The 27,448-nt window shown below is 39.6% G+C and overlaps 1 protein-coding gene and 1 pseudogene across 6 annotated transcripts in view; both read right to left on the bottom strand.

The window, feature by feature from the left end:
- Nucleotides 1-27,448, bottom strand: part of TRIM9 (tripartite motif containing 9) — a 100,970-nt gene that overhangs the window by 9,943 nt on the left and 63,579 nt on the right. For 2 of the 6 annotated variants that reach the window (XM_039865141.1, XM_039865143.1), the window contains exons 4-9: nucleotides 23,638-23,748; nucleotides 22,373-22,526; nucleotides 14,207-14,364; nucleotides 12,864-13,002; nucleotides 11,994-12,024; nucleotides 746-936 (exon numbers count right to left, since the gene is read on the bottom strand). In XM_039865141.1, coding sequence (XP_039721075.1) covers nucleotides 746-936; nucleotides 11,994-12,024; nucleotides 12,864-13,002; nucleotides 14,207-14,364; nucleotides 22,373-22,526; nucleotides 23,638-23,748 — 784 coding nt within the window. The remainder of the gene's footprint in view (nucleotides 1-745; nucleotides 937-11,993; nucleotides 12,025-12,863; nucleotides 13,003-14,206; nucleotides 14,365-22,372; nucleotides 22,527-23,637; nucleotides 23,749-27,448) is intronic. The other 4 variants (XM_039865138.1, XM_039865140.1, XM_039865142.1 and 1 more) reach the window with 3 other exon arrangements.
- Nucleotides 16,631-16,750, bottom strand: LOC120604649 (uncharacterized; annotated as a pseudogene).

The following is a 27,448-nucleotide window of genomic DNA, read 5'->3' as shown; positions in this document are numbered from 1 at the left end:
CTTCCCTGAAATCAGCCTAATGCCCTGTCACAACCCATTTGGCTGTGGAAAACTTTGGGGAGGCCAGACTTTTCTATGATGCCGATCTTTGGGCCTTAGGCTAGTTAAAGATTTCTAATTCAGCTAGTGGTGGTCTTGCCCCTTTGCTTGGGGAAAAACAGCCGTGAGCCAGACTGTCCTACCAGTGAGCACAGGCTTTGGCAGGAAAAAACTCATTTTCTGCTCCCTAGTTTTTCTGCTTTGTGTGATGCATTCTGTTGGTGGGTTTTGACTTTTATTTTTTCAATAAAGATCTCTTGAGTCTATGTTTAATCAGACCACTCCAGGCTGGATGCACTGATCCAGTTTCCCAGCCACAGCTGGTTTCCTGGATACAGCAGGGTTGCAAACCTCCAAACTAAGGCTTCCAATTAGCCAGCGCCTGTGCCATGCTATGCCACTGCATGTAATGACAGAACAGGCTATCCATGGTGGTTCAAGCTTGTGCAAAAAGAACAACTTCACTCATCACTTTCCAATGCCATTACACATTGACCACAACTCGATGGTGGGTCCTCACACCACACAAACAAGAATGCCACAAAGCTCCGTCATCCAATGCCCCTCATACCAGAAGCAGGCCACAGACACAGAGACCAGCTCATCGCCCTCTCCACACACATGAATGGCAAGAACAAAACAGGTATTTCAGAGATGCCCTCAAGGCACAGAGATCAAGAAGAAAGGTCAGAGGAGCTCAGCTCACCCGGTGCATTGAGAGACTGTAAGGAGGAATGCAAGCTCAGCTGGTGGGGTGAGGATCGGAAATCAAAGTAGGATCTCCCGGGGAAGCTGGGTTGTAGATTAAGGGTGGAGGAGAAAGGACTCATTCTACGGAGCGGCATTCTTTCCGAAGGCACTGGAAAAGGGGGTGTCTGTTCTTCTGAATCTGTGTCTAAACGTAAGATCAATGCAAACTGGAGATCAGAAATCTGCCACTTGCCTGTGCACAGTCTCCCAAGACCTGCCTCACCGATGCATCTGTACAAAGCCTCATCCAGCCCACAGGTGACACAGGCATTTGCTAATCCAAAGTGGCTTGGGTCTGGGAGGGAATTCTCGGCAGGTCAGAACCCAAGACCAGAGGACACTTTGAATGTCGCAGACAGTTGTTTCCATTTCCTCCCAATTTTTCGTAGTAGGGAAGGTATTCTGGAATGTTTCCTTTTAATTAAATATCTTTGGAGTTGAATTTGGAAACTTTAGAGGGAAATTTTACCCATCGATGACCAAGAGGAGATTAACACTTCACTTCCTTCGGCTGCCTGGGAAGTTACTAACCTGTCCAACAATGGCCTCTCAAAGGGTGTCGTCTATTTAGGAGATGATGATTTTTACCAATCCTGCACTGTTCCTTCCATATTTTTCCTTTTCTCCCTTAATATATTTCCCATTTCTAAATGGATAAGATGATTTTTCTATACCAGCGCACTCAAGACTTGCTCTTCGAATAGGAGAGGAAGAGAGGGCTGAGCAAGTAATCAGGGAAGGAGCACTTCTTCTATTTCTGAATTATGATCAGGCCCTAGGGACGCCACTTGAACATCTCTGGTTCTCTAATAATTAACCACCATGGGCAGCAGTGAGGGACGTTGACAGCAAAAAAAAAAAAAAAAGAAAAAGTGTTTTCAGATATTCAGGTCTGGCATGAAGATCACTATTATACCAGAATAACAATTTATCAATTGCTTGATCCAGTTTTAGAAAGGCCTGTGAGGTCGTTTCTCTAAATTACGAAAATTACTCCTTTCTCTTTTGTCAGTCAGTAACTGGTTCTTTGCAGTAGCGTGGCCTGATCAGAGATAGATGTTTTACTATTTGAGGCCTTCTCAGAACTCAGTTTGATAGTCATAATTTAGGAAATACAGATGGCATGTCCAAAACCTCCAAGGAACTTTCTTTTCATTGGAAAAAAAATCACGTTGGTGGCCAGAGGGTGTTTCTGGGAATATTTTTCTGGTTTGAGTCTGTTAGCATGCCTCTCTGTGTTGAATCCACACTTTATCCTTTGAAAATGCTATTATGGGCATATTCAAGCAAAAAAACCTGGAGTGCATGTGTGTGGAACGTGATCCTACTTGAAAAGCTCAGAACAAGGGCATTGTCGAATTTTAAATTTAATATGCAAGAGTTTGCCTCATTTTCATTTCTGAACTTAGAATATTAAAGTTGGCGTTTCAGGCTTTAGACTTATTGTTGGGGGATTTTTTTTTTTTTTAAAGAAAAGTATAAAGCAGATCTTAGAGAAAGGGAATTGCGATTTATGGAGTTAATCCACGTAAATTGCTATTTATGGTCCCAATAATACACGTAAATTTTCTTCTGCCTCAACTTTGCATAGTTTGGATGACTTGACATATGTGGTCATTTCTTTGTTCATAAACAGTAAATCAGAAATAATTCCCATTATAACTGTCTCAAGGGGAAATTAGTCTTTTAGTTTAATGGAAAAATCTAAAATACAACAGTATAGCAACACAAACTGACATGAGCTTCTTTTAGGGAGAAAAGGCATTTATGGTGATATTTATGTCAATAAAAGATTTTTTTATTAACAAAAATTGGCTCAGAAATGTACTTTTTCACCAGGTGGTAATACTCAATTAATTATATTGAAAATACTTGCTGTTTTAAAAATTAAGAGAAAGGACATATATAGTAAAATAACTTTCAGAGTATACTGAAACCCCAAGTAATCATCTGAAAACCGGTGAAGAGATGTGTACTGATTCCAGACCTTGGGGAGCACATACGAGCCCATTAGGGGTTGTACTTACCTTTTCTATTGTCAGCACCAGGAAGAACTTAAAGTCGGTAATGATACCACTTTGCGGGGTGGGGCTGAGGGTAGCTATGCTTATTCATGGGGCTAGTAACTTGCCACTAAAACAGTTACTGCTTTTTCTATCCTTTTATGTGGCTCCATTGTGGATTGATGACCCAGTTTTCCTTGAGTCGTCTCACTCTTGAACTATGCCCTCTATTCGGGCGAGATTATTTAATATCCACATTATCTAACCATTCCATCTCTGTCTTTGAGTTTTTCCCACCTATGGCTTCCCATACCCTACCAGCTGGGCTCTTACCCCATTTTCTCTAATCAGCTCCAAAAAAAAAATTTCCTACCTTGTCATGAAAACTTTCCAAATGAACTGCAAAAGAGAGAGCATGCCTGCTTGATCCCGGCCAGACTAGACAAAGAGTGCCTTTTATGCTCACCCTCATGGCACATAGTGCAAATGTTTGGTCAGTTGCCTATGGGTCATTTATGCCATCTGATATTATTTGAGATTGCAGGAGTCTTAGAAGACACTTAACTCAATAACATCTAAGGAGCAATCATCAAGTTTCTCTTTGAAATCTCCTGGATTGAGGAACTCAGAGTTTACAGTTATTTCTTATATTGGTCTAGATATAGCTCTTTGGGAGCTCAACTCATCAGCCGGGGCCACACAGAACGGATTGCTATTTCTTATATTTGAGGGCAGTCACCGATCCCCTTTGAATCTTCTCTTTTCTGAGATAAATAGAATCTATTTCCACCCTTTCTTCTATGGTATGGATTTCGAATCTTTACTTTTGTTATGCCCCTCTGGACATGTTCATAGATATGAACAAAAGATAAGACAATACCAGAAACGTTACTGCCACTCCCTGGTTTTGCCAAATGACACAGGCTCACACTGAGCATACACACAGCTACCCAAGTGTGTATCTGTGTTGTACTTATGGGATGCAGGATGTACATCCCGCTTCCACCCCTCTAAAGTACAACTGTTGACATCTGGAGAAGGCTTCTCAGCCATTAATAGTCTATTAGTCAAGATAAACAGGAATGAGGTTATTATTTTCTTCAGAATACACGATATGAAGCTATGTTTCAGTTCATAGCTAATATCCAGGATGATTATCATTAGTTTTTAATGTATAGATCATTAGAGAAAGACAAGTACCTCCTTAAAAGATTTTAAATTTCTTGTCATATTTCATCATGTGCAGTGATCCTGTTTGTTGAAGAGCTTGCTAAGTAAAAACACTTTAGCAGGAAAGAGCAACGCAAAACAGCATGCTGGCTGAATGCTGGTGTGGCCACTCTAGACATATCTGTAGCTCTGGGATGGGAACTGTCTTCATAATGGGGAGGGGTCAAGACACACTTTCCATCAACTCTGTCAATAACTTTTTGCCCTTGTCTGGGCTGCTTTCCTCTCCCACCGGGGATTGCTGGATTCTGGAGTCGGGGCCTCTGTTTGAAAGAAGCAATCAAGAATTATCAAAGGAAAAGATCGGCTGGGGGATCTCACTTACTATTTACTGACTTTGGGGTTTGAGGAGAAAAAAGAATATCTAGGTGGTGTACTTTGGTTTGGCTTACTGTATACTTCTTTTGTTTGTTCGCTAGCTAACATTTATTGAACACCTACCACGTGCCAGACATTATATGACAACTGAGCTGCTGAGAAACACGTTCATAAGAGAGTTGATCATAAGAAAAATAATTTAGAGAAAACTTGTGTCTTACTGACTTATTTTTACACTCCTGGGAGTAGAAGTTTTTTTGACCGATTCCAACGTGCACAGAGTACTGAATAGTTCTATGAATGTTGTCGAGTATTTTGGAAATGTAAAGTATGGTCTTTGAGGTGTTATTTTTGAGTTCAAAGAGGAAAAGCAAAGCGACGGGGGCTCCTTATGACAGTGTACACTAATCCAGCTTCCTTTGTGCCCTGGCGAAGTCTTGGTTGCCTTCCTGTCTGGTATTGAACAGCTTCACAACTTAAGCAGCCCTTGGGCACTGGTCCAACAAGATGGTTGTATTTCCAAGCATAGTAAAGCAAGATATGTCACTAAGGGCTGCACGTGCAGCAGTAAAGATGAGTTTCAGTTTAATTACAAACCAGCTGTAAAGGAATTTCCTTTTGTTGGGAAGATTTTAAAAGAGACAAAGAAATGAATGAAGGGGGCTCAGTTTCCTTCGGTGATCTAATAAGCATCTAAAGTCACAATTATGTCCGACTGGTACATAATTTACAGTGAAAGGTGGTATTTTAAGCTTTCTTAAATGTGGCATTAATTGCGGTTGAGAAGTAAGAAACAAATGTTTTGAAAACCTCCTTTCAAAAGAAGAAATGAAACAGCCTCTTACCACCCCTGGGACAGTTGCATATTCTGTCACAATGTCCTCCACTCCAATTTAGAATACCATGGCATTATTTATAAGGAACTGTTATCAGAAGAGCTGAAAATTCCTATATTTCAAATAGATACAGGAGATTCCAAAGGACTAAACTGCTCCCCAGAGTGTCAATTGCAAAGCGCATCCCCCAGAACTAAAAATAGGGTCTGGATCCAATTCGGTCCTATGGAAGAATTCAGGAAGTTCTCTGGGTTATTATGCATGTTGTCAAAATTAAAAGGAACAAAGTCTCTCTTTTTTCTGGGCTCTGAGAATTACCATCATGCCTTTCACCTTGGAATTTAAAAAAATCTACCCAAATTTGTTCAGGTACAATTTACCTCCTTTGAAGGATTTTTGTCCTGGAAATGCGTATTTTTTCTAACTAAGTTATTTTTGGGGAGGGTGTGATTCTCTGGATCAGGAAAAGCAAAGTTAGAGGCATAGGAGAAATATCTCCAGTGGACCATATACTCTTTCTGATCTGATTCCCTATCAACTATTTCCTATTAGTGTTGAATTTTCTGTGTCATGGCAGATCTCCAAGACCCACTAAAACCCTTGGAGGAGGCAGGAGGTATCTACATCTGTTCATAGTAGCTTTTTCTGAAATAGTTAACAGTTTTCAGCAGTAATTTTGGAGAAGCAGCAAAAGAAAACCAGGGAGTACAATTGTAAATAACTTAAAGATCATTTGCTGTAAGTCTATAGTATTAGGGACCAAAAAAACCCAATAAACAGAAAAACAAACTCTGCAGTCCTGAGAGGTTAAGGGACATATCTGATCTCACTGCTAGCTGTGGTGGGGCTGGATAGAAACCTTGGCAGGATCGATTCCTGGTGCATAAAATTTTGGGGGTGACAAGGCCATCACTGCTCTTTTGTGCCTTGGAAATGTACAAAAGGTAAAGTGCATGCTACAGGCCACAGGGCACATTTTAGTGTGGTCTCAGGGGTGACCAAGTTTTGTGTAGGTGACCTAATATTATTCTCCAAACCCTGTTCTATAATGAAGATGAATCTTTCTTCTCTACATAGAGCAGTTCCATGGACTGTGCTAGTCAAGGATTGAAAGGCAAACGCATCACTCTCCCCTTTGGGATTTTGGCCACAGGAAGAGGGCGAGTTGAGGCATCCCCTGTTGTTTTCTCTGAGATCAGATGAGGTTCTTTTTCCCCCCACAAGGTTACAGCTTCTCTGGGGGCGAGTCTCAGTACATCAGGGTTTAAGAGTATAGTACTTATGCTGGTCTCAAATCACCATGAAATATCTGCAGAGATTTTGGATAGATGCATCTGGGGCCATTCTAGGGCTATACTCTGTCTGCACCAGTTAATATTCTCTGGGTTATTTCCTTTGATGTGTAGGTGGAGCTATCACATTGGAAGGGGTAATGTGAGAGTCTAATGGGTAGAAAGAAGGTATTTTAATCTTTATGAATAACGCCTTCTCTGCCCCCTTTTAGAAAGCAATTTCTAAGATGTAACTTCAGGAATCCCAACCCTTTTATTGTCATTAGATAAACAGTCCTGGAAAGTGCTGGGGAGATGGCGCTTGTGGACAGTCAAAGAGGATATGTGGGAGCATGCTTTTTTCAGTGCTCTGAGCACCTCTTTGCTGGGAACGCTGGAATTTGCAGCCTTATTTAAAGTCGGATTTGCTAATTATCACTAGACCTTCTCCCTGATTTTCCTCACAGTTGAGATCTGAAGGGCTGAGAGCTTTTGTGAATAAATAGCTCTGTGGTTTCAAACCAAACAAGAGCTCCGAGTCCCAGACCTCATTTGGCATGGTCTTTCAAGGACTTTGAAGATGTGGCTCCAACATTCCTTTTCCTACCCAGGTGGCAATCCGTCACTGCCAGCCAGGAGCACTCACTGGTACCAAATGGGGAGAAGGGGCTCTTTAGGTGAGCACTCATGCAAGGGTAGAAGTGGGGAGCTAGACGAAGTGCAGACACATGAAAAAAGGACAGGACCTGAGGAGGAGCTTAGGTATTATGCTGGAAATGACAGCTACTCCCACACCTCCTTTTTTAAAGCAGAATGTAATTCTATTCAACAAAACTCTAACATGACTTTTTCGAAGTGCTAAATTTCTATATCTGGCTGGGGTTTCTGGATAACCTCATGAGGCAGCTACACACTACTGCTTCATTTTGACAAGATGTTTCAGACACCTAGCAGACAGACTTAGGGTAGTTTTCCCTCTTCCCTTCCTTTTGGTTGAGTGCAAATCGCACTGTTCTAATATCGGCACCAAAGTGCACTGCACTGGGCGTTGGAGGATGAAAGGCCTGGTCTGACACGTTACTTAACCTCTCAGAGGCTCAGTTTTCCCATATGTAGAGTGGGATGATAATGATTAATAATAATAATAATAATAATAATAATAATAATAATAATAATGATAACATAATACTTTCCTCATAGAGTGTGGGAGGCGGAATAATAGCTTGCCCAAAAATGTCCACATCATCACTCCTAGAATCTGTGACTATGTCCCCTTACAGGGCAAAAGGGCCTTTGCAGATGTGATTAAGTTAAGGATCTTCATTTGGGAAGATTATCTTAACTATCGAGGTGGGCCCAAGGTAATGACCTGCGTCCTTATAAAAGGGAAACAGGAGGGTCAGAGTCAGAGATTGGAAGATGCTATGCTTCTGGCTTTGAAGATGGAGCCATGAGCCATGGTGGCTTCCAGAAGCTGGAAAAGAAAAGAGGTTGGATCCTTCCTTAGAACCGCCTGAAGGAGTACAGCCCTGCTGACACCTCAATTTAAACCCTTTTAGGATTCTGACCTCGAGCACTGTAAAGTGATAAATTTGTGTTATTTAAGCTGCTAAGCTTGTGGTAACTTGTTAAAGCAGCAATGAGAAACTAATACATAGGGTAAATCTGGTGTGTTGCAGCAACAGAACAGAAAGGGGTTTAGACGTGAACAATGTGTACAGTGGTATAGTCTAAAGTCTTTATAGCTGTCATTTTTCATGGACTATTTTAGTGGAAAATGAAGAAAGTTAGAAGCTTGACGCAAAATGGATTAGGGTTTATTATCATAGTTTTTTGGCTTATTTCATATTGTGATTCCATAAAGCCTTAGATATGCCTAAAAGCCTCATTACCAAGGGTTCCAGATAATATACTGACTTTTAAATGTGTTAGGTGGAAAATTTACTAAAATGCATTATATACTTTCTAGCTTTCTTAATCAGAACATATGTCACAGAATGTTCTCTTTTGATTTTTTTTTTTAGTCTGTTCAGTTTTTCCAGTTACCTTCCCTGCTCAATGCTGCCAATACCCTCAACTCACTTCTGTACAAAATCCTTCTTCTCTCTTCTAATGTGATGCATTTAGTCTGCTGTGCTCTTTGCTCTTTGCGAGCTCAGTGGAACTGTGGGTAAACTGAGCTAAGTGAGACCAAGGGCTCTGCTGTGAGGACAGCACAGGAGCTTCTATGCCTGAACACTGTCTTTTTTTTTCTTCTTCCAATCAGAGATCATTGTGGTTTACTTCTTAATTATAAGAAGACTATCTAGATTGTAGGGTAGATATTGTTGTTCTAGAGAGGTGAAATGGTACCATAGTTTTTAGGCGCTTGGAGTCAGGTGCCATGAAGTTCAGGAAGGAGGAGTAAAGTCCATACGCTCTAGAGCCGGCGGGACCATGCTTTATGCATCTCTGAGTTCCTTTTCATATTTAGATCAAGGCCAATTTTGAATTTTTTGCCTTGCAAACAGTTATTCCCTGTTTGGATCTCTCTCTCCCTCCGCCCCCTCTGGGAAGTCTTCCTTCTTTAGTTTATGGTCATTTTGCATGCACCATGTTATAACATTTCATGTAGCTCTTAAATATGAAACAACCAGAATATTATTCCTATCAAAATATAAATTAAAAAACCCCTTTTAGGAACATTTTTACTTTCAGAAGAGGCAGCTTACAAGACAAAATTAAACCCTAAATAGTAGAATTAAAGTGATAAAAAATGGTTCATATATTTCTGGTGTAAAATCTATCTGAAAAGCAATTTAAAAATGTTCATACTCCTTGGTCCAGTAATTCCATTTCTAAAAATTTGTCCAAGGAAAATGATCTTTTTTACACAAAGATTTGTGCTAAAGAGTATTTATTGCATAAAGAGTGCAACCCTCCATGTTCTAAATCCCTGCAGGCTTGGTGAGCAGAGCTCCATGTCTGCTGAGAAGGCTGTGGGAAGCAATTCCCTGGCTCTGAGAGCTGAGGCAGGTGAGAAAGAGACCTTCTCTTTTCAGCCAGTTAACAGTCTTTGTGAGTTATGTGATCCCAGGAATATTACCTTTGGTCTATTCCATTTTCGCTCCAGATTAAAGAAAAAGAGAAGGCATAGTCTGTTTAGATGGGCAGAGGGAAAATAGAGAAAAATAAACAGAAAAAATTTCCTATCTTGTTCTCAGCCTTGTCTATTTTTTTAAGGAGTAGTCTCCCAGACACAGAATGAGCCTAGAACTCCAAGTATTAAGAAGGTCTTGTTACATAACATTTTTAATGGGTACTCTTTTGCAGATATAATGGCTATTAAATGAGTTGCTTTAAAGATATATACAACCAGGGTTATATGCCCTATTTAAAAATTCCATTAAAATTCTTAATTGCTTACCATTATTTTTTTTCTTGTCAGTGTAATTTGGTTAAGACCTTATTCTGGCCTTATTCACATGGCTGTCTGGGGTACATCTCCAAGAATTTTGCTTTCAGGGAACTATCCAAACCTGAACTCATATAACAATGCATTTTCCTTTCCTTTTTTCTTTTACTAACACATTCTTTATCATTTCCATTGAATTAAATTATTTTTCATTGTTTTCCTGACCGATTCCCCTATATAAATTAAGTCTTTCTGCTGGTCCCCTTTCCTTTTATTCACAGTGTTTATCATAATTTATAAGCTTGTAACTATATTCATGTGTCTATTACTTTAAGGCCTGTCTTCCTTCCTAGGCTGCCAGCTCCATGATGGCAGGGGTGTTGTCTGCTCCACACTCTATACCCACAGCCTAGTACGCAGTTGGCACTTTCAAACACTGACCAACAAATTTGCTTTTGAAAAAAACAATCAGAATTCATAACAATGTGTACATTTGATCTCCTCTGTATAACATTACCTTTTGGTCAGCAGAAGGTTTTGTGATAATTTGAAGAGTATAATTGATAAGCGATTTAAAACTTCAGACTAAATGCATGTAAATATGAGTTAGACTTACTATCACATATGAAATCAGACCCTTCTGTGATACAAATTTTTGTTTTGAACTGTGGAAAGGAGTTAACTCTTGCTAAGAAGGATGCAAAAGATTTTGTTACAGTAGAAAGCCACAATCAACCACACATCACCCCCAAGAGCAGGAAAAAAAAAATCTTGAAAGTAAACCTTTCAAAAAACTGTAGGAAATGATTAATAGAGTATAAGTTCAGTGAATACATCAAAACTCCATTAATGGCATTTTTATCATTGAGTTCTAAACAACAACAAAAAGGATATATAATTTTTTAAATTTTATAGGCTTTCTCTACTGTTACAGATTGATTGAAAATTTTTTTTTATTAAAAAATAAGCTATTCATTACATTCTTTCTTGCTCACTCTTTGAATGAATTAGAATGAGGGAGAAACAAATAGAACAAACCAAAGTTATGGAGAAAGTATGTGTGTGAACTTTATTTCATCATGAGAAAATCACTTCTGTGCAGTAACAGAGAATGCTGATATCTACACGATGATAGGGTTTTCTTTGTATTTAGATACATACCTTATATTTGTACACAATATATAAAAATTATGGAGGAAATTAATTTCTACAGTACAGTTTCTTTGTTGGAAGAGGACTCGTTTCGTTAGTTTCTCTTAGAAAACGACCCCCAGTTCTGTGACTGTGGTATCAAGGATCGCAGCTCCAATTCTGTAATTTATTAGACACCATAATCTTATGAACATTAAGTGAAAGCTAGAGACTACATCCTCCTGCAGGATGAAAGGAGAGACATAAGTGCTCAGGCTGCTATGCTAATAACTGATTTTTGCAGAATAGTATGATTTCCATGATGTATCATGAATAGAAATAGTCTTCCCGTAAATCTGATGACATATTAGCAACACTGCTGCAAATGGTCTCGCTGCACTAATGGCATGCACCTCACTCTTCAATCAAACCTCCTTTACACACATGGGAGATGAGGCCATCACCATGAAGAGCCTTCTGCATTGCATTTAGGAAAAACTCTGGGAGGGTGTTAGTGTTTAGCATGGTACTTTGGGAAATGAGGCAACTGCTTTGAAGCTGATCGGTCATCCCAGAAAGAAGGTGCTGAAACGATCATTCCAGGAGAGGCTCTCGCTATCACATACTTGTAACCCGAGTGGGAATGGGCCATGTGGGCATTTTCCCTTCAACAAATCCTGCTCTTTGAATGGCCTTCCTCACAGACTTAGGACTGCTCCCCACACATGGTTTTCATGGCCAGGGGCCTATCAACCTTGCTGTGGGATTTGAAGTTGTGCTTGTTTGTAACCATGTGAACCATTTTAGGGGTGACTGGCACATGCTGAGGTTTGTGGGAAGTGGGGGGAAAAAAAAAACACCACCACAGTTCTTTTAGCTAATGCCTTGAATTTGACCAAAATCAACATAATTAGTTCTGCAGAGGGAAGTTATGGAGAATGCCGGTGGGGTGGGGTAACTTCTATGATTAAAATGACACCCAGAAGGTCTGAAATGCTTTGGCATTGACCACAAATATCTCTTCATAGGTTTAATTTCATATATTGCAATTGCTTTTAAAATGAAAATGTTGAAAGCCTCAGCGGTTATATCTGGCCATCAAATGCAAGCCCTTCTTCTGAGATGGATGGCTTGCCTTTGATGACCAAAATATTTACAATATAGCCAAGAAGCAAACATTCTCTAGAGAGTGACCTCATTTGGTGACCTTAGACAGCCTAACCGAGCCTAGAGGGCCTGGAAAAGGTGAAAATGGCGAGGTAATGCGAAGTTGCCGGTCTCTTCCTTCTGGTGCCCACAGGAAGCCTCAGTCCTGGTGCCGCCGGCCTGGGCTTTGGGTGTGAAAGGAAGCCGTCCACGCTGGTTAAGCCAGGAGTGGCCGACAGGCCCACTCTGAATGGCTCTAGCACCCGATACCCATCGGAAACATGGTCAGCGAGACAAATCCACAGCTGGAAAGAACCTCGCCCCACCCTCAGGATCTAGCAAGCACTACAAAGCAATTGAGAATCATCTGGGCAAAAGTGGCAAATGATGTGTATCGTGGAGAATGGGAGCCTGCCCTAGAGCCTAAATACATTGGTCTCACACACCGGGGGACATTCAGGCCTTCATTTTTCAGCTTCTTCAATTGCAGCTTATTTAGAACGTTATCAAAGGAAGCCGGCGGCCCAAGCCATTTGCACTGCCGCTGTGGACTCTTTGGTTTGATCGCATCCACATACCACGGGCTCGCTAGCGGCGGGAGAGGAACAGCGGCTCTGCGCCAGAACGCAGGGCAAGTCACGGAAACACTTCAGAATGTGGGCAGTGGTGGGGTTACCTCCCGCTCGCCAGCCGTTTTAGACGCCGCGCAGCTCTCGCTCTGAGGGGTACTGCTGAAGGGCCTTACCCTCGGACGTTTGGAGGACCAGGGTCTTGCTGTACTGGCTGACTCCTGTTTTGTTGAAGGCCTTGACACGCGCGTTGTACGTGCTGTTGAAGTGAAGACCATCCACGGTGCACATTGTCTCCTTTCCAACATACACTTCCTGAGGGTCAAGAAATTAACAGGCCACCATTTAACGGGAATCTTTGTGAGGGGTCAGGAAGGTGGGGTTGCCCAGTGGTTAGGAGCATATGCTTTGGCATGGGCCTAATCTGGATTTGAATCCTGTAGATACTGGGCCATTTAATTGACCCCGTTTAGTCTCAGTTTCCTCATTTGTAAAATGGGGACAGTAATATCCACCTTATGAGGTTGGTGTGAGGATTATATAGGGTCATATGTGCAAACCGACTAGCTTAGTGCCTTGTATTTAGCATGGGCCTGGCAGCTTAATGAATGGTCGTTATTAGTAGCAGGGCTAAAAAATTAAAATTGGGTGTTATAGTTAGCATTTTACTTATTACTATTATTATTATTAATATGGCATTTATACAGTGCATAATAACTATTAAGCTCTTTATCCATCTATGTGATTGGTAAAAAACAGGTTTGAAAACATGAGGGTGGTCTCTATGCTGTATTTGTAACACCACTAACAGCTTCAGGAACTATCACAAAGACTGCACTCAAAGCCATGGGAGCATAGGTTTTCATCACAGTACAGAAAGAAGGGGGAGGAAACAGGGAAGGGAGGAAGAATGACATTTCAAAGCCTTAAAATAAATCCTAGCATAATCCATCTTTAGCATAGGTTAGGCATATGCCTCCCTCTTTAGCTATATACTTTGTAGCATTATGCTGATGTAATGAGTAAAAATAATTTGCATTCAAAGCATGGCCTTAAAGTGACAACTCTCCAGTTGGATACTAAGAAGATCAGAGTCTGAGATGGCAGCATGCTAAGAATTCTATATGAATTATCTAATTGACTCTTAATGATACCTAAGGTACATATAATTGTCATCCCCATTTTACAGATGAGGACCTGAAGGCTCGAAGAGTTGAGAAATGGGCACGGTCACTCAGCTAAGTGGTAGAGTTTGGACTTGAGTGCGGGCATTCTGACTCCAGAGCTCTCAATACTGCATGTACTTTCTCTTAAAAAGGGTAGGGCAATTTCTATTCAGAGACTCCTTTGTCCATCTTTGATGGTACAAGGAGAAAGCAGGTCCCAGTTGAAAGGCAGGTGGGCCCTGCTGGGATGGCCTGTCCCTGGGAGAGGTGGGATAGCTGGGCCTGAGATTCCATAGTGGGTCCTCTGAGGTGGTCACTGGTTTTGGTTCACAAGCCGTAGGATCTCTGCTTACCCGGAATTGACCACCATTGCCATCATCCAGCTCCAGAATGTATCCTTCAGCGGGCACGGTGGACAGAGGTGGCTGTTTCCAGGACAGCGTAGCGCTGTTGTTGTGGGTGCAACACTCCTCCAGCTGTAGGATGGGGGTTGCTGGGACTGGAGAGGAAGCTAAACAGAAATTAGTGTAACCCTGGCTTCTGTGAAGTTGCAAACATTTCAGCATCTTGGACTGATAAACATGCGGCTAGACTAGGTAGCTAGCCTGATGTGCATGGGGGACCCGAAGAGAATCCCTCCCAGTCTCCTGGAGTGGGGCTGGTTCCTGAGCTACTGGGCTGCCTTTCTCCAAGCCCTTGGTGTCATTTCCTGCCTTTAATTGGAGGGGAGACAAGTGCTCTGTTATCACCCCCTTGGGCATCAAAGACATCATCCCTAAGGGAAATGTTTTACATGGGGGATAGATTTCTAGTCCAGCCCACTAAAGCCTATTTCATCCAAAACACAGATGATAAATTTATCATAAAATTTAGTATAAGCCTTAAACTCCAAGTTTATAAACTTGGAACTGCCTATTCTGAGAAACAGCTCTGAAATCACCTTGTTGCTAAGGTCCTATTTTTTTTTCTATTATTTTTTTAAAATTTATTTTATTTTATTTTTTACTAGTGATTCTACTCTAGGCCTATGTACATAAGTAGCTATAACAATGGATTTTAAAAAATTGGTACCAAGTGACACAAACAATGATTTCTCCATTTTGAAACTTCTGAGGAACTTGACATTCTTTCAAGGTAGCTGTACCTTGAAAATAGCACTAGCTCAAGTTCATTCTTTCTGTAGGTATAGAATAGTCAACTGTGAGCCTAGAGAGTAGTATGGGAGCAGATGGGGCCTGGCAGGGAGTTAAGGTGTCCTCGTGACCTTGCGAGAATCTGTCACGTCACTAGTCACAACATCTCCCTGTCCCCATTTCGTGCCAAGAGTCTTCTGTATTACTTAAAACTGCAGATTAATTAAGCCTTCAGACACACAGGTATAGAAATGTTAGGTAATGAATAATCCAAGTTCCTAATATATAAACTCAATATATATATCTGGGAACAATGATTTTACCAACTGCTTAAAATTTTTTTTTTCAGCTAATGCATTAATTTATTTTTGTAGCACTTTAACAATAGGAGAGAACAGTTTGGACCACATCCAGGGATATGCAGATGAACAAATGCTAATTGTGGAACACCTGGTATGCTGTACCAAAATTGGACTCTGAGTGTCATGCATTGAGGTAAATCTGCTCCTTGCCAGTCACCCCAACCAAGAAGATGGTTAATTTAACAACATTTTCGGAAACAGGTTCTATGGTAGATAACCTACCAAACAAAAGCAGCCACTATACCATGACAGATGTGAAGGTGAAGCAGGTTAATCATCTTACACTTAAGAAAAGACTGTGATACATTAGAGAAAACCATGCCTGAGTTACCAGATCAAGCCTAATTAAATTAAAATTAGGACCAGTTAATTGGAGGTGATCAGTTTAGGAAGGGACAACATGTTTCAAGTTTCAGTGACACAGAGTTCAGGTGGAATCTCATCACGGAACAATGGCTTCTGCCATTAGAGGTCCCAGAACATCTGGATTCAGAAGAAAGGAGATAAATTCATTGCCTTGTTCAATAGAAAGACTACAGGACTGGATGGAGGAAGGAAGAGAGAGAAGAGATAATTCCTTCTAATGATTTCTAATGATCGTCTATACATAAATGGGCACCTAGGAGTTATAATTAGAGGGATAATTTTAGGTCATTAAACATATTAAAAACTTACTTTGTCATTTAAATACTTTTTCCTTATAAAAAGAATACAATTTAATATATTAACTGTGGTATAAAATATGACAAGTTTAAGCAAATTATTCTTCAGAGGGCTTCTAGAGACACAGAATGATTCTCCCTAGGGATATTTGCTCTTAACTGGCCTTATTAGTTAGAGCTACCACAAAACAACAATTCCTAGAACTCTCTTTATCTCTTTAGCTCCCAAATCGGTCTTCTTTTTCCCTTTGTTCACGTTTCAGGCAACTCTATATTTCATCAATTTTAAAAGCAAAGAATAAAGTTACAATAAGAAACCAATAAGATGGTTTCAACTCGAATCATACAAATGCTTGCAATGTCTCTGATAAGAAACTCAAAGTTCCTTGTATAGACAAAGGTATAATTAAAAGATTAATTGAAATACATGGTGTCGTGTGTAATTAAAATGTGAACTTCACTTATAAATTTTCAGTGGATATACTTTATCTATCTATCTATCTATCTATCTATCTATCTATCTATCTGTTTGTTTGTTTTTTAGGCAAGGCAATCTTTGGTTGACCTCACTGATTGCAAGGACCTTGTGAGCTTACTATCTCTTATTTTTCTATTTTTTACACCTATAGCGACCTGGTCTTCCTAGGTGGTCTCCCATCCAAGTATTAACCAGGCCCGACCCTGCTCAGCTTCCAAGATCAGATGGGATTGGGCTTGTTCAGGGTAACATGGCCATAGACTACAGTGGATATACTTTAAAAGACAATATTAAGATATGAAGATCAGTGAGGGGGAAAAATCTCACCACTCACTGATCTTCATATTTTAATATTGTTCCAAGTTTAAACAAATAAGCAAACAAACAAACAAACAAAAAACAAAGAGAAAGAGAGTGAGAGAGAGAGGGGAGGAGAGAGAGAAAACTAAACGAAGGAACAGAGAGACATTTGCATGTCTAAATCTATTTCTCGATGTGCTCAGAATTATTTTTTCTTTTTCCTTATTTACCCCAGAGTGATATTGCATATAAAAAAGCAAATGTGACAACATTAAGGCTGACATTTTAGAAACACATTTTATAGTGGGTGTTATGTTATCCCATTTCACTTTATTATGTATAAAATAAATGGTCCATAAGAATCCAAAGTATTTCCAAATTAATTTATCTTTTGTGTTTCAGAGATGGATAGCATTACAGTTCCTGGGCTGAACTATAAGAAAGAATGTTTTATTGCAATTTCTGTCACTAAAGCTGCCATATCTACCTTAATCTTAACACTTTCATGATCACTCTTAGATATCGTTGTTTTTCCTAAAGAACTAATTTCTCCTATCTCATCAAAATTTTAGCACTTAGCATCTTTCAACCTATAAAATCAAGCTTAGGGCTAGAACTCTCCTCTTTGATACAGGAGGCAGCTGTTCTTATGGACTTCGTTGAAGGGGCCTGCTGGAGCTATGGCTCAAAATTAAATTTTGCAACAGTGTCTTCTTATACCAAAGTTCTCAAATGTTTTACCTATTTAAGGCCATTCTAGTTTAAATCATATCTTACATTTTTCGTATTCATTAAATTCCCCCTACCCCAGATCTTTCAGACTGTGAACACTCACAGCCATCTAGGAATTCCTCTGTGAGAGATACCAGGAGTATGGCGAGGACATGTGAGGAAGGGAAGTTGGCCTCTCACCCTCAGCATGAAAAATAATGATAGGTGATGCTTTGGAGCACTTACTGAATGCCTGACAATGTGGTGAGGGGTTTTACATGTATTCACTCATTTAATTTTTACAACAACCCACGATAACCACCAGTACTGTTACTATCTCAATTTTGTAGATGAGGAAACTGAAATACAGAAAGTTTTCATGGCTAGTAAGTGGTAGTGATGGGATTTGAAGCCATGCCTGGCTCCAGGGGCTGTGTGCTTACATTGCATTATATCGCCTTTCTAATCTGCTGTACTAGAGGGACGTCACCACACCTAACTCCAAGGGGAATGTTTCTTTTTGGTTCCTACATGTGAACGATCAAGCTACCCAAGAGTTGCTGGTGTGGATTAATGAAATAGTTCGCTGTAGGAGCTAAGGTGGTTGAGAATGTAATTTCACTGAGTCATCTTCTCTGGAGGTTCCTTTGTGAACTGTCATTCCTTTTTATGGTGGCCGAATAATACAAAGGAAAGTTTAGATTTTAGAAGACCAAGAAGTTGTTTCTGGAAAGCTGCCACTAGTACACTGTTAAGGATAAACGTGAACACAGGTTTTGAGGACCAGCCTTTCAGGCCCCCAAACCACGAACAGATTACATTCACGAACAGATTGCAAGCACGTCAGTGTGTGTGCTCATGCCCATCACTGCCAAACTTCTGGGCCCTCTTTCTCCGTGATTTAAAGGAGAGTCTGTTCAGATTACACTGTCCTTGCTCATGACCTTGGTGCATACTCAGGGCTCTTAACATTCAACACGAGTTAGTGAAGATAAATGTGTCCCTAGGTGAGTAGAGGCACTTAGGAGGAGTAATAGCTATCGGTCTATATGCTAAAAAGGTTTGGTGGAGTGTTAGGTCACTATTTCATCCTGATTCTGAATGAACACAATGGTGTTTCATTTTAGCACCACAACTCATGCATCTTGGGATACTTTATGTACTTAGACAATTCTGAGGTAATATTTTCCTGGGAGGGGATAGGTATCTGAAATCTATTCTGAGCCAAGCAGCAGAGCCCTTGATGGACTAGGGAAAGAATCTTAAAATTTCCTTCCCATGACCTGAGAAAGACTTGACAACACCAACTTAAAATTAAGGGAAAAATGTTTCCATTATTCTCTAATAAAAACAGGAAAAAAATTTAATCTGTTGTTTTCTATAAAAGAAAAAAATAGCGTGAGAGATCAAACACCACTCCCAATAGTCTCGAAAGAGGGCAATATAATTTTCTAATAAAAATGCAACCAGAAAACATGTCATTACAATTTAGGGATGTTTGAACTAGGAAGGTACCAGCATTCTTCACTTAGATCTCACTTGCTTAGGGGGTAATATGGAATCGGAAAGAACAGATTAGTTAAATCCTTAGCTAATAGAATAATTTTAGGCAGTGCATTCTTGCTGGCCTAAGAAGAAACATTTAAAAGCTAACAACAGAGCTATCTTCTTTGATATTAAAAAAAAAAAGACATCGAAGATAAAATTTTAAAACCAGGGAGATGCTAAAATTTTGATGCAAGATGTAAGCAGATATGTTAGGTTGTCAGTTTGAGTCATAACTTTAAATGTATATTAAGTAATTTTGAAAATATTTTCACTTTCTACTATTATCTACAATTAGAAAATAATTAGAACAGTTAGAAAATATTGCATTACACATATTATTAGTTTTACAGTGGTCAAATTCCTTTAACACCATTCCAAATGCTACTTAAATTTTGTCCATTTGTACAGGAATCTTGGAGAGTAGTTTCTTGAAATATTTTTAGTGAGAAGCTGTGAAACTGAAATTTATTAAACTGACTATGAATAGTCTATAAAAAAGTCTACCACTACACTGGTTCAGTTATATATGTGTTAACATATCAAAGAGGCCAGTAGAAGTCTTAACTACAGCCAATCAAGTTGTACTGTGTCATTACCTTTTGCCTTTTTCTTTCCATTGAAAACACCTGACAGATAAAAATTATTCAGATTCTAAAGAGGACTGGGCTCTCACTGAATTAATTAAGCTTAATGAGCACAAGACAAAGCATATAAATTAACTGTGCAGAGGGATACCAATCAGAAGTAAATTAAATTAAGATGAAGTGTTAAAAAGAAAAGAAAAATGGAATACTACCAAATGGCCTGTTATATTACCTTCATAAATAACTGTCCTGGATAATTTTGTGTTCCAAGTGAATTTTGCTGCGAGAGTGTTCTGAATTTTGGCCTTTAGAGTGCTTGGCATTCTCTGCTGTGTGTACAGACTTTAATGGATTGTACCCACAGCCGTGTCCTGCTTTTTTCTGTGTGCAGCCCTCAACAGCCAAGTGACAAAGCTTTAGGAATGCAGTCTGGGGTGCACAGCGCATGAACCTGCAGTTCCCATACCAGATGAAGGACCTGCTCACTCCAATACAATTGTTACCATCCCGCCAACGGGCCTGGACTCAGGGGTGGGCAGATGGACATGACTCAGAATGACAGCGAGTGGGGGAGGAGTGGACTCTACCAGCTGATGAAAGCATTTCAAAGTCCTGAGGCTTTTACCCTCTACCTGCCCTTCCTCCTGCCTCATCACCAAGGCTAATTGGGTTGGCTCATTTTTTTTCTCTTCCACCAAAGCCCTTACATTGCCCTTTTGTGACATACTTTCTCCTTTGAGCTTCTTGTGACATAACCTTTCAATAATTTTTCCTCATTGAAAGAATTGGGTACAGAGAGAGGCTAATGGAGGGGGATTTACCTGGGGCTCTATACACTATTCAGATGGCTACATTTCACAGGCTACTGTGTAGGTGTTAAAGAGAGAATTTTAAATAGAGAGAAGGAATCGCTGCAACAAAAAATTAAATTTCTTAAGTTTAAAAGAGGAATTTAGTTATCCTTTGAAGAAACTGCTTAGTGAGGATCTAACTTTACAGTACAAACTAGAAGTTGTAGGTCTGGGTTCTGGAGCTATGCTCCCTGGGTTTGAATCCCAGGCCTGGCACTCACTAGCTTTGGAGCTCAGGCAAGTAACTTAGTTTTCCTGTGCCTCAGTTTCCTTGGCTGCCTCCTAGGGCTGTAAGAATGAGTTAATCTATGTAAAGCAGTTAGGAGAGTATCTAGCTCGGTAAGCAGTCAATAATGTTAACGTTTTTGTTACTGCAACGAAGCATTTTTATTTACTTGAAAAGTGAATTAAGGTATCATCCCAAAGCAATACATATTAAACAAAAAGTGAGAAAACTGATAATAAAAGAGGGCAAAAATCAATTAAAAGGATGAGAGAAGTACATGTACCAGGTACAGTGTGAGTGTAACTGTATGATATGAGCCAGCAGTTGATAGCCCTAAAACTTGCTGGGTTATATGGTTCTCTGTCTGAGAAAGGGAAGTGTGTAGATTTTTCTTAAGAAACAAAAATTTTAAAGCACTGACTTCTAAGTCATTATTACCTGAATGCTTAAATTGGGAGACACAAAGAACAAATCGGTTTCTTCAGTTTTAAGAAAGATCAGAAAATGACAAAATTATTTAGAGATGGAGAACAGATTCATAGTTGTCAGGGATTGGAGATGGTGGAGGGGAAGAGAGGTGTGGGTGTGACTATCAAGGGGCAGCACGAGGGAGGTCTATGTGGTGATGTAATAGTTCTGTATCCTGATTGCAGTGGTGGTTACACACCTGACAAAATTGAACTTGACACATACACTGTGTGAATGTCGATTTCCTGGCTTGGACATTACATGATAGTTATGCAAGATGTAACCTTTGATGGAAACTAGACAAAGGGTACATGGGTTCTCTCCTTACTATTGTTACATCTTCCTGTGAATGTACAATTATATCAATTTATAAATTGTTAAAAAAACTATGAGAAATATTTTTCAAATGAATACTACTTATACTGCCATTAAAATATCATTGCATGGGTTAGCTTGAGTTTTTATTTTTCTTTGAAAAAGTTATTTTCCTTAAGATAATTTTAAGGACTTGAACTTTCCCTCAGCCACTACTACATCTCAGGGAGATCTTGCCATATTTTTCAATCATATAAAGCAAAAAGTTAAAAAAAAATTAAACTTTCATTTTACACTTTCATTTTCTTATTTTAAACTTTCATTTTCTTTCTGTATCCAGGGTGGCATTTTCCTGACCAGTACTGGCAAGCCGACTCTGATCCTCTAAATCCACTCTCCCATCAAATCCTCCCACTAAATCCTCACTCAGCCTTTTGCTCACTATCTCTATCTGGGTGGAATCAGCTGTTTCAGTTCCGAACTCTCTTGATTTATATCAGTATTTCTGGGTTATTTATATTAATATAACGAGGTATAGAGATGCTCGTTCTCTCTTTTCCTCTCTCTTTTTATGTCAGCTATTCCCTGATGCCGAGCATGTGAAATCTCTAAGACTCTTAAAGTGACAAGCCTTGAATTTATCTGAATTTATCTGACTTTCTGAGATGTAGGTTATACAGCTACATGGGTATGCTTCCATTACCTGGTAAGATAGGAGACACTCCATGTCTTCGTAACACTAACCAGAGGTGTGTGTGTGTTTACTTCCCCATCTCTCAGGTGATTTATAAACCTGGCAGCTGCCTTTTTGCCTTTATTCTGCTTTAAGCACCAGTCTCCACTGGAGATGTTGCTATGACTGGGGGGTTGTAGGGACGTACCTTTCATCTGCACGAAGTCGAGCTGGTGAATGGATTGCAGCAGAGGGCTGTTGTCCAGACTCAAGTCGAAGTCCGTGGTCATCCTGGGAGTGAGTGTGCCCTTCCCCCACTGATCCTCAGTCAGGTGCACTCTCCTTATGAGGGCGTCAGAAATCTAATCACATCAAAGACCACAGCCTAAGAAATACAACACCACACTGGACGCAGAAATCTGCTTCTCGACTCTGCCGGAGTGTGACCACCAAACCACCTTGGGACTTATAACGTCCCTTCTCCGGTGAGGAGCCTATTAGGATGGAGGCGACCCATGATTTATCACAAAAATCTGGACACTTCTGTGAGTCACAGGGAATGCTATAAATAATTAGGAGCTGTTAATTGCTCTAACAGACAAACCTGGATATATGATCATGCCGTTTATGACTGATCAGCTAAGAGCCAACAACATTAAGTAATGATGTGTTGGCGATTAACTAATCCTACAGAACCAACCACCCTGATTCTAATATGAGGTGTGGGTGTTCTGTCAAGACCTGGAAATGAGTTTTTCAGAAGAGTTTAGAAAGGCCACATATGATAATCTGTAAAATGAAGTTTCTTATACTTTAAGCCATCATCTTCATGTATCATTCTATTCTTTGGTAGAGAATGCTTTCATTTCTTATATTTAGTCTCCATCATTCTTGGACAGTTTGGTAGAAAGTGAGCTGCAAGGGATCTACATATTCTTTAATAAAATGTCCCTTAATAATTTAGGTAGAAACTTAAGTAAAATTCAGCTGACATTATAGCATCTCACTCAAACAAATAACACTGAAGAAGTCATGAGACATTCAAGGAATAAAAAAACTTCACTTTGAGAAATCACTGACTTACAGGCAGTGAGAGGTATCAAGAAGGTAGAAACCTTGCATACTTAGACATTCTAGCTAATAAAACTGTCCAGAATATATTAATGGAAAAGAACCCAATTCTTAGGCAAGGCAATAACTCTGGTTTGGAGGAACTTATAAAGAATTATGTTTTCATGATTAAACGCAAGAACAAAAACAAACAAATAAATAAGTCCATGCGCTTCTCAATCTTATAGCACATGGTGGCAGAGACTTCCAGGAAGTCAGTGGAGTTTAGCAGACACCCACATACACACCGCAGTGTGAAGGCAGGTTCTGTTATAAAGGGGGCCAGGGCCATTGGGAGTCTGGCCTTGGTACACTCAATCTCATGGGACACTGAGAATGAAGCAGACTTTAATTAATACTCACCTGCAAAAAGCCACTAGGATCATTTTCCTTAATCACCTCCAGGCAGTATTCCATGAGACCCGTGGTCTGGCGCAATTTCACTGTGCAGTGAGAGATTTGATCTCGAACCACCTAGGAATGATGAAAGAACAAAATGGTCCAAAATGGCAGAAAGTAGAAAAGAAGCAAACTAGGACTTCGGAGAGCTTCTTCAAACCAGAATCCAAGAGCATCGTGGAATGGAATTAAATTTATGAGGCGATTTTGTGACAATGTCTGCTGTGGACAATGGCTCTAGAGGACAGATTGGATAATGGTTCTTATAGGAACTTGTTACAAAAGGACTCATCAGAAAGGTGTGCAGACTGGAACCATGGGAAGATGGTTACCTTGGTGCCTCATGGGACATCTTCTACAAGTTCTCCGGGCTCCCTTCTTCTAGGAAGCTGACGACCCTAAGCTGCTCTAAGTGGGAGGTCGTGGAGAGTCTTAAAAGGAGCTGAGTAACCTGATGTGCGGCTGCAGCTTCTGCTCTGTGACACAGTGGCCCACCCTCTCCGACCCACTACCTGTCCTTCTCAACAAGACATCACCATCTGAACACAGTTCATTTCTCATTCTGATTCTCTTTCTTCGGGTGGGCGATGGGGTGGAGCTAGAGGTGGGAGTTGCTGAAAGACAATGAGCTAATGACAAGTAAGCCAGAGAAAGATGAATGCAGAATTATGTTTTAAGGATAACCCACTTAGAATCAACTCATTTTGGAAAACAGTTTTAAAGGCTGTTCTATTTGTCAAGCTGTGAGTCAGCTTCAACCTAGAAAGGCAGTTTCTGCCTCTGGGAAGTTGTCTTTGGCCATTGTCAAATGCATGACAGTCCCTGAAAAGTTTCTTTCTTCCAAGATGTTAGTCTTCTGTGTCCTCTGCTCAGTGACCCAAATCCTGAAGTTATTTTTGAAGCATAGAGTTGAATGAGAGTTATCTAGGAATCTCAATCACTCATATCCTAGATATTTATGCTACTTTGCAAAAGCCTCAACAATATCCAGCATTCCAGATTTTATGGATAATAACTAAAAGTTTTAATAATAATAATAATTAAACAACTTTTTCTTGTTTACCATAAACTTATTTTCCTTTAACAATTATTACATACACTTTCCAAAACAACTGGAAAATAGATGGGAAAGAAGCAAATCATTTCACCTCTCTATGCAAATTTTTAAAGGCTTTACTATTTCCTTTTAGTTCTTTTCCTTGAGCTAGATTTATTTACAGCTGCAATCATAGTATGTGACAATTTTACCCCCTTCTCACTTAACACTATATCATGGTCATGTTCCACATTGCCACCATCAGTAAACGTTATTGGCTACATAAATATCCATCGAGTGAGTTATCATAATTTATTTAACTGTTTCTGTTTCCCTATTTTTGGACATTGAAGTTCTTCCTAAGTTTTTGGCAATCTATCCATTCGTTATTGCTGGTCTTTGTTTCTACTTTTTTTTTAATGTGAGGGTCTAATTTTTATTGTGATAAAATACACATAACATAAAATTTACCATTTTAACTATTTTTATTTGGATAGTTCTGTGGCATTAAATACATTCATATTGTTGTGCAATCATTATCACCATCCATCTCCAGAACTTTTTCATCTTCTCAAACTGCAACTTTATACCCATTAAGCAACAACTCTCCATTCTCCTCTCTCCCAGCCCCAGGCAAATACCATCTATTTTCTGTTTCTGTGGATTTGACTGCTCTAGGACCTTCGTACAAGTGGAATCATACAATATTTGTCCTTTTGTGACTGGCTTATTTTGCTTAGCATGTTTTCAAGGTTTATCCATGTTGTAGCTTGTGTCAAAATTTCCTTCTAAGACTGGATAATATTCCATTGAATGTATATACCACATTTTATTTATCCATTCATCCACTGATGGACACTTGGGTTGCTTCCACTTTTTGGTTATTATGAATAAAGCTGTTATGAACATGAGCATACACATATCTGTGAGAATCCCTGTTTCACTTCTTCTGGGTATACACCCTGAGGTAGAATTGCTGGGTCACATGGTAATTCTATTTTAATTTTTTTGAGAAATCATCACACTATTTTCCACAGCAGCCTTGCCATTTTACATTCCTACTAACAATGCACAAGGGCTCCAATTTCTCCAAAGCCTCATAACTTATTATTTTCTGTGTGTGTGTGTGTGTGTGTGTGTGTGTGTTTATAATAGCCATCTTAATGAGTGTGAAGTGGTATATCATTGGTTTTAATTTGCATTTCCCTAATGATGAATGATGTCGAGCATCTTTTCATGTGCTATTGGCCATTCGTATATATATTTTTTTTTGGAGAAATATCTATTTAACTCCTTAGCCCATTTTTAAATAGGGTTGTTTGTTTTTATTGTCTTTCGATGCACAAAATTTGTAAATTTTCATGAAGTCCAATTTGTCTACTTTTCCTTTTGCTGCCTGTGCCTTTGGTGTCATAGCCTAGAAATTATTGCCAAATCCAGGGTTGTAAAGTGTTTGCCCTATGTTTTCGTCTAGAAGTTTTATAGCTTCAGTTCTTATATTTAAGTCTTTGGTCCATTTCGAGTTTTTACACGTAATGTTAAGTCCAACTTCATTTTTTTGCATGTGGATAGCCAGTTTTCTCAGTATCATTTGTTGAAAAACTGCCCTTTCTCCATTGAATGGTCTTGGAACCCTTGTCAAAAATAATTTGACCATATACATGAGAGTTTATTTCCTGGCTCTCTATTCAATTCCAGTGGTCTATATGTCTGTCTTTATGCCAGTACTATGCTGTTTTGATTATTGTAGTTTTGTAGTAAGTTTTGTAATCAGGAAATATGAGAACTCCTACTGTATTCTTTTTCAAGATAATTTTGGCTATTGGAGTCTCTCGATATTTTGACGGATGATTTGTTATTGCTTTTAAACTTTTATATAATTAAAATAAAAAACAAATGTAGGATATAAAATCTCTATCAGAATTGATGAAAGAAACCAACTTCAATGTGAAGATTATCTGTTTTGTTGTTTTGGTGGGAAGTGTGGAGGAGATCGAATTTATGATTCACTGCTTGATTTATTTTCTTCTGGCATCTAGTATGTTTCTGTTAAATCTGCTGCTCTGGGCTCAAGGAATGCAAATTATTTTATTTCTTAATCAGAAAATAAACAAGAAGGTTAGGTTTCTGTTTCTCGGGCTGGGGAGAGAACCATCGACAAGGAAACATTTAAAAATGCAAGGCAAGTGGCCTCTAGCTAATATGGTACTCCTCTCTGCTGTAGAAGGCTTAACTGAATTGTTCTCAGAAGGTGTTTCTATATTTTGGTAGCCAGTGCATCAACATTGCTAAGTAGCAGAAACCTCAGCAGTCACCATGCTCTACCCAAATGGCATCTGCCCTAGCACTCTGCCTAACTTTTTGGTCCTGCAAGTTCGACTAACCAGCGCAAACCGGATCTGAGCACAGTAACCCAAAGTGAGTCTGCTTTTGAGGCAAAATAGACTAAATTGTTGTGTTTAATTTCCAGAGCAGTCAGCTCCATGATAATTTTATGACATAAATGTGGTGAAATAAATACAATACTCAGGCCTCATAAAATTCTATGTCTGTTTCTGCAAATTTCCTTCTCAAGCAAGGTTTATGTGGTGCCAAAGGAGCTGTCTAAGTGTCGGGGCTCTCTGGCTACTTTTAAGAAGCTTAATTGTTGCATTGCCAAAGTGTCAGAGTTTCAGCGGGGGTTTGCCATTGGCTCCTGAATGCCATGGTTCAGGCTTCTTGGAAGGACTCCATATGCCT

Source organism: Pteropus medius, unplaced genomic scaffold, assembly GCF_902729225.1.
Source record: "Pteropus medius unplaced genomic scaffold, Ma_sr-lr_union100, whole genome shotgun sequence".
NCBI lineage: Eukaryota > Metazoa > Chordata > Mammalia > Chiroptera > Pteropodidae > Pteropus > Pteropus medius.
This window is presented reverse-complemented; position numbering and strand designations above follow the sequence as displayed.